Source organism: Pseudoliparis swirei, chromosome 8 (genome assembly GCF_029220125.1).
Source record: "Pseudoliparis swirei isolate HS2019 ecotype Mariana Trench chromosome 8, NWPU_hadal_v1, whole genome shotgun sequence".
Lineage (NCBI taxonomy): Eukaryota > Metazoa > Chordata > Actinopteri > Perciformes > Liparidae > Pseudoliparis > Pseudoliparis swirei.
In genome coordinates this window covers 3,617,803-3,628,294 of record NC_079395.1, presented here as the reverse complement: position 1 = coordinate 3,628,294, position 10,492 = coordinate 3,617,803, and the positions used below count along the sequence as shown (strand labels likewise).

Sequence of the window (10,492 nt, the reverse complement as noted above, 5' to 3'; positions counted from 1 at the left end):
TTAAAAGTAAAAATCAAACGGTGTAAATTGGCGTAAACATCGGAAAGTTTTCAGATGCCGCTCTTTAATCGCTTAGATTCTGTTCATCTCCCATAATTTCTAATAACTTCATAATATATTATTGATGTGCATGCGAAAACAATAACAAGCATTATAATATAATAAGGAATATAAATTAGATACGACCAACAAGTGTGTGGATGTGGATCAAAGCCTGATCTATCTTTCTCCTCTGTGCCATTGAACTAAAAACCGACCAATGAGCCGCACCGCTGCACTGTGACCAAGTTTCTTCATTATCATAAAGACACACACACACACACACACTAGTTCATTTCCCACTACTTCTGTTGCACTTCTGGTTAGATGCCAAACGGCATTTCGTTGCTCTGTACTTGTACATGTGTAATGACAATAAAGTTGAATCTAATCTAATCTAATTTTGACTCCATACGACAATCACAGTGCCGCTGCCACACATAATCACCGGGGCGGTGTGTGTGGATTAATCCACCGCAGGAAATAGTTCCCTAACAACGACGTCCGAGCTGTTTTGGGAAATTAGGGACCAACGCGTCGTCGGACGCTCGTCGACCACGAGAAATACACGAGCAAGTTGGATTAAAACTGGATGATCCTTTAACATTCAGGGTTTTCCAAAAGATTTACATGTGGAGTTGACTAAGTTTCTGCCCCAAGTTCCTAGTTGCTGAATTCCTGCCAGTAAAGTGTAGGTCTGACCCTGACCGTTGACCTCTAGGGGAAAAGGGGGGTAACGGAAGGTAATTCCTCCTTTGGGAATATACAGGACTGTCTCAGAAAATTAGAATATTGTGATGAAGTTCTTTATTTTCTGTAATGCAATTAAAAAAACAAAAATGTCATGCATTCTGGATTCATTACAAATCAACTGAAATATTGCAAGCCTTTTATTCTTTTAATATTGCTGATTATGGCTTACAGCTTAAGAAAACTCAAATATCCTATCTCTAAATATTAGAATATCATGAAAAAGTATACTAGTAGGGTATTAAACAAATCACTTGAATTGTCTAATTAACTCAAACACCTGCAAGGGTTTCCTGAGCCTTGACAAACACTCAGCTGTTATAAATCTTTTTTTTAACTTGGTCTGAGGAAATATTAAAATTTTATGATAGGATTTTAGAGTTTTCTTAAGCTGTAAGCCATAATCAGCAATATTAAAAGAATAAAAGGCTTGCAATATTTCAGTTGATTTGTAATGAATCCAGAATGCATGACATTTTTGTTTTTTTAATTGCATTACAGAAAATAAAGAACTTTATCACAATATTCTAATTTTCTGAGACAGTCCTGTACTTGATGTCCCGTAAAGTGAGAGTTCCTGGTAATTTAAAAAAAATGAGAAAAGGAAAAAAACACATGTTGATCCAATAAATTCTTTTTATCGATTTTTCCAATAAAAAATACATTCATACAGAAACTATTTTACAAAACAATTTCAAATGAAAAAATCTTGTTATGCCGTAAAACAAAACAAAAATAGAGCCTCGTATTTTTCATCTCCACGTTCATCCGATAGAGATTCTCTAAGCTTCTTAAAAAGGTCGGGTAGTCTTTGCAGGTCTTTGAAAAGTTGAAAGAAAAAAACAAATAATCACATGGCAAATAAAATTAAAAAAACATAATACTTAGCGAGCAACAGAATGCAAAAAATATGACAATTCAAGTGTCCAGAACAATTCACTGTCTGAAGTTTTTTTTTTTCTTGAAAGATGATTAGGCCTCAGGTGTATACGCAATAAAAAAACGTACATTTGCTCTAACTTCCTCCAATAAAAACCAAATAAAGATGTAACATAAGCAATTGAGGGAGAATGGAGTGAGTCCACATTACAATAGTTCTTCAGCCTCTTCTCTAAATTGGGTCATGTTCAGAAACAACACACTGCACTTTGTTTTTTGGTCCCGCGCCCTTTCAAAATAAAAGCTTCCTTACAAAATTCTCTTTAGTTTACAATGTACATATCTTTGCATTCTTTTTTTATTTTACATCTTCTCAGTGTATGGACTTCCTTTGATGGACGAGTGAGAGACGACCACCTGAGCCCCGCCGCACCCCAGACCTCCGTCGCATCATAAGTTCTTGCTTTGCTTTTAACGAAACTTAAATCCAAGAATGTCTTTCTAGAAATGGCGAGGGGGGAATGGCGACGGGAGTAAATCCGAGCGCGTCGAAGTCGTGCGCGGCGCCGAAAAAGTCAAAAACACGTGACGTAGGCCTCGCGGTCTCGTCCGCAGACAGAAAAGCCCTCGGCTCAACCGGGCCGACCGGTTCTTTGGTACCGTTGAGTCAAACGGCGGCTCGTCTCAACTCGAGGAGGTTGAGCGAGGACACGCCGACTCGCCCCACAAGAACACATCAAAACACGACTCGTGGTTCGAGGGTGTCGTCATTATTTCTCAGGAATCCCGTGCTTCTCTCTGTTGACATATCAATTGGCCCTGGGCGTAAAAAAAAAAAAGAACCCGTGGTTGAAATCCCTAATATTGACTGAGCGTGACGGGTTTTTCATGAGAACATATTCTCCAAGCCTCTGTACCTTTTTGACACCGTGTACTACATAGTAGTAAACTATTTTTCAAAACTGCTCTTTCAAGTGCTCCAAGACTCTGTCTCTGTGGTCATTTTCTGAGGGGGGGGATATGAGTTAGTTTCGCTACAGATGATCGCCAAAGAATGCGCGAAAAAATGGCAGTCGTCAGAAAGCATGTTTAGTCGCTTTCTGTGTTATTGTTAAAGAGTTGAGAAGAATCAGTAGCCGGACAAAAGGGCAAAGAGTAGAGCCTTTATAAAGCAATTCAATAACGCACCAGTGAATTCGCAACCCCCAGATGTGTGTGTGTGTGAGATCTATCTAACAGGACAAGGCCACTTACATAAGGCATCAGTAAGGTCAACAGTGCATTCACAGATAGAACAAAAGAGCAAGTGAAGAAAAGAAAAAAGAAAACAACAAAAATCCCAAGATCAAGAAAGTCGCCAAGCAATAGTGGTATCCCCAACGTATCAAGAAAACAATGGAAATAAAACAATGACACTGCCTTATGTGTTTTTTGTAAATACACCATGATGTTGAGTATGATAACGGTCGCTGCTCTCTAGTGGAATGGCGTCGTCCATTAACAAAAACCGGTGAGCAACACATCCCCCGATCCCATGCAACGTCTGTTATAATGGCAATAACTGTTTGAGTACAACTATTGTTATTGTTGTGTTTGAGCGTTTTTTGTTTTAGTTTTTTTTGTTTGTAGTTTTGTCTTTTTAAAGATACAGAGAGCTTACACAATGGACAACAAAATGAGCTTTATAGCGTGTATGTTTTTTTCTTTCAGGACAGGCTACGTAACACATTGCACATTTAATAGCTGCACTAAAACGGAAAAACAACCTCCCGCGTTTATCCGCGAAAAAAATCAGGAGCTGCAGTTCCACCTCCGGGCAGATAGGTGGCGACGTTCTCTCGAAAAAAATAATTCCCCGCAAACAAATTAAAAAAACAAGCCCCTCCTCCCGAACGGCGTGGACAGAAAACATGTTAGTTTTTTTAACGTCTGTTGTTGTTGTTTGCATTGTCATTCTCAGCGAGATCGCCACCCCCACCCCCACTCCATCCGCTCCGTAAAAAGCCGGCCCAGGCCCCACAGTCTCAGGCACTCAGTCCCCCCCCCCCCCCCCCCCCCCATGCGTACAGCAGACACCGGGCGGGAGTCCCATAATCCTCCAGGAAAAGAAAAGAAAGCGCTGAACACCAAACAGAAGAGTCTCTTCCCGTCTACTCCGGCCCCCCATTACACCGCCCTCCACCCTCCACAACTTCTACACCACCTCCCTCCCCCGCTCGCCCCATCCTCCGTAAAAGCCTTTCAAGAGCCGTCTCCACGGCGAGGCGCGTCGGGAGGCACGATAAGTACGGTGCAAATAATAGCCTGCTGCGTTTTTTTTTTTTTTTTTTTTTGCATCATCTTTTTTTCTTTTTTTCCCCTCCGTCCGCCGACCGGAACGCGGCGCCGCCTCCTCCTCCTCCTCCTCCTCCCCCTGTTAACGCTTCCCAGGATGCACCGGGGCCCTCCTCGCCGATCCCCTCCCCTCGGCACGGGGTCGGGACAAATCAACCGAGAGTCATCCGCTCAAAGAGATCTTCGAGACGCGTGGAGGCCATCTTAGATGTGCCTCTTCATGTGCAGCGCCAGGTGGTCGGAGCGGGAGAAACACCTGGGGGAAAGAAGGGGGGAAGACGGGGAGAGAGAGAGAGGTGTTAGAGCGCTGTTGTTTTTCCTCACATCGGAATTTTTTTTCTGGCTTTCGTTCGTTCTTTTTTCGGCCTACTGAGAAGTTTTCAACCTGTTGGTTCTCGGAAATGTCAACCAATCAGAAGTGGCCCTTCAGTATCATCTTTCAAAATAAAAGAGCGAAAACATCTGGACGTCTGCAACGTGAAGCGGGAACAACTTGTGTTTTTTCCCCCGTGTTTTTTCTTTTTACTACAGAGTCCAGGCGTTTTCAACCTGTTGACACCGAAGGCCCTCTTCTGATTGGTAAACCGCCTTTCAAAATAAAAGAGAAGGAAAGAAAACCCGTCTGTAAACGCGTGTTCTGCCACGACCAAAGTTATTACGCCGCTTACCAAATCCAACGTATTCAGGGTCATATTTCCTCACAAATTTGGGGCTTTTTATCTGTATTTGTTTTTTACATGTTTATGTGAATTCTGGAGCAGATTTACATTAAAAAAAAAAAAGTACCTCTCTGGAAGTAAACAAATAAAAAATGTAGACGTAGATGGCGCACCAAGGCCCGACGCCAGAGGCTGAGAATATCTATGTTTTAAATGTATAATACCTCCGACTGGGAGGAGGAAACTCCACCCGACCCCTTTATGACCAAATCTCTTCATCCAACCCCTTGACCTCGACCCCTTGACCTCCAGCTCACCCCTCTATCTAACGCGCCATTTCGGACTGTTGTTAGCGAGCGAGCGCGAACGGACGATGCGTTCACTGTCTCCGTGTGGCAGTCGGGCATTCAAGACCCCTTAACGTCCCCGTCGCCCCCCCGGTCTCACCTGTCGCAGTGGCTGCATTTGAAGGGCTTGGCCCCGGTGTGCTTCCGGAAGTGTCTGGTGAGCTCGTCGCTGCGCGCGAAGCGCCACACGCAGCCCTCCCACGAGCACCGGTACGGCTTCTCACCTGCGGACATCGGCACGGGGGAACAGGTGGTGAGGAAGCGCATCGAGAGAGACACACACACACACACACACACACACACACACACACACACACACACACACACACACACACACACACACACACACACACACACACACACAGACACACACACTGTTGAGAGGTTCCTGCACGTGCTCAGACACTTGGTTCGCAGGCCACGATTGCGTTTTAGTCCAATAACCTGATTACCTCTCGAGTCCCTGTGTCGGTGAGCCCCCCCCCCCCCCCCGCTGGCAAAATGCCAGAACGTTGTGTCAATAATTGAAAAAAACACTTCAAAATATCAGACGCTTTTGAAAAAAAATGCAACGTCACGGCCGTTTCGGACTCGTTCCGACTTAATCCCAGAGGTTTCAGGGCGGGGGGGGGGGGGGGGGGACGACCGTCAGTGGAGGGGAAAGAAAAAACAAGAAAAACACCTCGTGGGTCTCGAGAGCCGCGGAATGCAGACGGCTTACGTAACGCTCCTCGAGGCCGTGAGCCACGCAGCTAACGCGGTCGGTCTTGGGATGCTAGGAATGGGAATTCCCCCTTTTGCTAATGGGCGGCACAGGGGCTGGCAGTGGGGGGGGTCAAAGGTGAACTGGGAAGCGAAACCCAGATTCCCGCCATTCTTCCTGTCCGCGATGGTATATTTAAAAAAAAAAAACGAGTTTCTGGGGGTCTGTTCCCATGGCGACATCTGAGAACTGTTGATTTGTTTTCAGGATCCTCCTCCTCCTCCTCCTCCTCCCTGGGTGCTCCCCCCCCCCCCCTCCTCCCCCTCGCATGAAGTCACGTTCCTCTGTGTGAATCAGGTCACAGTTGAGGGCATTCCTCCCGGCGAACGATTCAAAGTATGCGGGAGCGTTCTTCTTTTTCTCTTCACTCAAAGTTCATCCCCCTCTCCAGAAGCCGGCGGGTAATAAGACGACGTGTTTACCTGTGTGCGTGCGCTGGTGAGCTTTGAGGTGCGAGCTCTTGGTGTACACCTTCCTGCAGCCGTTGAACTGACAGCGGTGGACCCGCCTCCTGCCGTCGGGCGACGCCTCCCCGCTGGTCAGCCCCGACCTCTCCGAGCCGCCAGTCCTAATTTTCCCGGGCGAGTGCAGCGCGGCGGCGACGGCGGCGGTGCCGGACGCCGCCGCCGCCGCGGTCGTCGTCCCGCCGCTCCACGGCGAGCCCTCCTTGCCCAGCTCGGGCGAGGACGGCGGCGTGCTGGTGAGGACGGCCGAGCCCAGTTCTTCTTCGCCGCCGCCGCAAACGCCGCCGCCCAGAATGTCCGCGAACGAGCCGCCGGGGAAGTGGAGCAGCGCCGGCGAGGAGAGCTCCTCGGAGCTGTCCGAGGCCTCGCTGCTGGCGTCGGAGTGGAAGCCGCCGCCGACGCCGTCCATGTGCAGGCCGTCCCGATTGTCGTCCTCGTCCGTGACGCTTGACGGGATCTTGGGGTCCGCCTCCTTCGTCTTGTCCCCGCAGGCGAGCATCAGCTTGCTCCACAGGTCCTCCTGGCTCTCAAACGCCATCTCCGTGGTGGCCGAGGCATACGGCTCGCTCTGGAGGTACCGCTCCAGCTCCAGGCATGTCTGCATGGGGGGGGGGGGGAGACGAGATAGCAGTGAGTTCACCGGGTTTACAGGTGTGGAGGGGAGGGGGGGGGAAGAGTAACACAACGCTGCTCTTCAAACAGGAAAGTCCCCCTCCTCGCCCCCGCCAAAATAAAATCGGATTTGTCTTTTTACGGGGAAACACAAACGCGACACTGTGTTTATTCTTAGTGGCGGCAGCAGGAGGGGGAAACGCCGTGACGCTGTCACACCACTGGCCCCCCCCACACACACACACAGCCCCCCCCCCCGGCTTTCTTTCCTTCCTGCCTGCAGGAAAACACAATGTCCTATGCAGAGGATGGCGGAGCACGCTCCTACGGGTGCCCTCGGAGGCCGTATATGAGGTGTGTGTGTGTGTGTGTGGGGGGGGGGGATATCACAATTTCCTTCTCGAGAGCCCGCGAGAGAACAAGATGCTCTCGTCGGCCATGACATTTACATATGCTACAGAGCCCCCCCCCCCCCCACCATAGGGGTTAGGGAAGTGCTTGTAGATCTTTTAAAATCTATCAATTATTCAGCGTAATGTGGGATTCAATAATGCATCGGGAGGAATAACATCGCACACCGGGGAGCCGAGAGGAGGGGGGTCTGGTTCACGGGGGTCCAGAGAAGAAGAAGAAAAAACACCAAAATAAAAGCCCGACATGAATACTGCAAGAGGCTCATTTTCCTTCCTTTTTTATAGGAAGTGAGAGAGCACATCCTCTACAGGACGTGAAGCTTCCCTCATGGAGCTTCATCACGTGTGATGATGACGAGGTCATGCCGCACGCAGGAGGGACGACGAAGAAGTCAAGAAAAATGACTTTATATTTATTTTATTTAACTCAAAGAGGAAACCGCGATGTGTTTTCCTCTTCCCTAAACACTTCCTCTGGACGGAGCGGTCGTTCAGACCGGAGCGCTCCGGGTCCGGAGGAGGAATGCCGCGGTTGTCGTCTGGTAACGAGAGACGAGTCATTCTCGGCAAATGCTTCACGTCAGCAGAGCCGGATGAATCCCAGGCGAGCTTTAAATGCCTAGAGGAGGAGGAGGAGGAGGAGGAGGGGGGGGGCTTGGCCCGCAGCCAGATATGAGATCTTGATAGATGATGGGGGAGAGAGAGCGAGAGAGAGAGAGAGCGAGAGAGAAGACGACTGAACCCGAGCTGCCGATTCATTTCATTTCACCCAAAACATCAACAACAAAAATCCCGAGGAAGAGGCGACCCTCGTCTTTAAACTAGTTTCCAGTGTAAAAGTCTGTCATCCAGCCAAAACAGTCTCTCTCTCTCTCTTTCTGACTGTCACTGCCTCTCTCTCTCTTTCTCTCTCTCTCTCTCTGATTGTCACTGCCTCTCTCTCTCTTTCTCTCTCTCGCTCTCTGGCTGTCACTGTCTCTCGTCTGTGTGTGTGTGTATGTGTGTGTTTGACAGAGAGCAAGAGCGAGAGAGAGGGAGAGAGACAGAGAGAGAGAGAGAGAGAGACAGAAAGAGGAAAGAGAGCGAGAGAGAGAGGCGCACGGCTCGCTACATTGTCGCTAAATCTTTTTTTATGTGCGGCAATATTTTCAAAAGCAAAAATAAAAATAAAAATAAATTAAACATCTATAAAAAATATAACAAATATAACACATTTTAAAAAGTCACTTCAAAGTGTTCGTATAGCTCACTAAATATGTAAAATGAATAAAGTCCGCGGCAGCATGACGGTACAGAGAGATGTCATGAAGGGAACTTATTGCATTATTACTTCCCCTTAAAAACATGTTATTTATTTTAAAGCACAAGTCGACTTGTAACTGTTGCACCGACTCCGCCGTGGAGTCACACACCGCGCGGGCACGCGCCGCTGTCACCGGAGAGCAACTTCCACCAAATCACCGACATTCCGCGCACTTTACTCCGAAGAAACAGACGCACGGGACGACCTGTCAGGCTCTCTCTCTCTCTCTCTTTTCTTCTTCTTCTCTGCGCATTTCGGATGGAGGGAATAAAGTCGTTACCTGCTGCCAGTACTCTTCCAGGGACGGTAAAGCGGAAAAGTATCCGGTGTCGTGCACAATCTGGAGCTCCTGGAAGATGCTGCACATGGGGATGACATCCATTTCACTCCTTTAAGATGCAGCCTGCAGAGAGGATGAGGAGGGCAAGAATGAACCGAACAGCTCGCTGTGTTTTCGGACAGAGAGAGAGAGAGAGGAGCTGGAGAGTCTCGGCTGCATCCGCATGTATTGAAGGTTCCGGAGCCGCGCGCGCGCTTCCACTGGAGGTTTGGAGCGTGTGACGCACCGAGAAGCGCACAACACTGAACTCTGCACACACACAAAAAAGTCCGTCACTGCACTGTAAAACTTACCCCCCCCCCTCACTCACTCCTCCTCCTCCTGATTCAAAAATACAGACCCCCCCCCCTCCCTCCCTCCTCCATGTGATTGTATTACGTTTTCGGCGCGTCCGCCAATGAGCTCGCGGGAGCGCGCCGTCCCGCCTCCCAAGACCGACCCCCCCCCCCTGGCCAATGGGAGAGCCGGTAGCCGACTCGTCCTGTGTGTTGTGGTTGGTGCGCGCTCCCGACGCCTCCTCCGGCTCCCCATTGGGCCGCATCGGGCGCTATTTTTAGAGCCGTATATAAACCCGGAGAACGCTCGCGTACCGAGAACGAGGAAGTCGAATGATTCGAGTGCGCGAGCGAGGAGAGAGAGAGAGAGAGAGCGCGAGCGTCTCCGGAGCAGGAGAAGCGCTGTGCGGAGCGCGTCGGTCCCTAAACTAGACTCCACTAGACTCCAGTAGACTCCACTTCTCTGTTTTTGTTATTTCATCACACGAAACACGACGGACACCACCTTCTCTCGGCGACTAGAAACTTGAACGCGCAAAAGAGAGGACCGTGTGCAAAGACACGCATCGCCCCCCCTCCGAATATTCGTAAGGGGTCATTAAATCATACCTGATCAATTCCTGCATTCTCTGGAACCAAATCAGAGAGACCTCTGCCCCTTCATGGTGGCCCAGAGAGCCACGTGACCGCCGTCAGGTCACAATAGAACCGCCATTAAGATGATTATTCACCAAGAAGAAGAAGAAGCTGTGCAGGGTTAGTGTATAGTGGCAGCTCCTTCTGCAGGAGATACCGTGCATGTGTGTGTGAGATTTGAATCTCGGTCACCTGTGGCTCCCTCGTTCTACAATAGAACTTATATACGAGCACCAAAAGCGTGTATATATATATAAATATATATTCGCTATTCACGATACCGGTGCACTCGTTTCCTGAAGATGCAGGCGAGATGAAGATGAAGAGGTAGAGAGAGAAAGAAAGAAGAAGAAAAAACAACAACAACAAGCAGTGCCGCCCATGGTGCACAGGGGGAGTTTCTAATAGAATATCTAAATATGTATAAAGCTCCAGAAGGACGCAGTATAAATACACACTTGCACCCTTCCAGACATGTATTTACTTTTTTTCTCCTTCCCTTCTGCTCTGCCGTGATCCCCCCCCACCCTGATCAAAGAAGCATCAATATTAATCAGGTGTAATAGGCCTGTGTTGATACATGAAGGGATGTATGTATATGCCCTTGCTGTGCATAAAAGATTCACTCGTAAAAATGTAATTTCATTAAAAAAAAAAACCTCAACAGTTCATCGCTGC

The 10,492-nt window shown here is 48.5% G+C and overlaps 1 protein-coding gene across 1 annotated transcript; it reads right to left on the bottom strand.

Annotated features, from left to right (window-relative positions):
• Positions 1 to 1,407: 1,407 nt before the first annotated feature.
• On the bottom strand, positions 1,408 to 9,168 carry LOC130198349 (Krueppel-like factor 6). Its single transcript, XM_056421500.1, has 4 exons — positions 8,844 to 9,168; positions 6,194 to 6,833; positions 5,109 to 5,232; positions 1,408 to 4,258 (listed from the first exon to the last, which is right to left on the bottom strand). Exons 1-4 carry the CDS (start codon positions 8,943 to 8,945, stop codon positions 4,207 to 4,209), a joined length of 918 nt encoding a protein of 305 aa, XP_056277475.1. The 5' UTR covers positions 8,946 to 9,168; the 3' UTR covers positions 1,408 to 4,206.
• Positions 9,169 to 10,492: the final 1,324 nt, after the last annotated feature.

Bases quoted from the DNA above. Each gene is read 5' to 3' on its own strand.
- LOC130198349 (XM_056421500.1), bottom strand. From the start codon at position 8,945: ATGGATGTCATCCCCATGTGCAGCATCTTCCAGGAGCTCCAGATTGTG. The intron at 6,834-8,843 runs GTAACGACTTTA...CCCCCCATGCAG, and splicing joins TGGAAGAGTACTGGCAGCAG to ACATGCCTGGAGCTGGAGCG. The intron at 4,259-5,108 runs GTGAGACCGGGG...TCTTTCCCCCAG, and splicing joins AAATGCAGCCACTGCGACAG to GTGTTTCTCCCGCTCCGACC.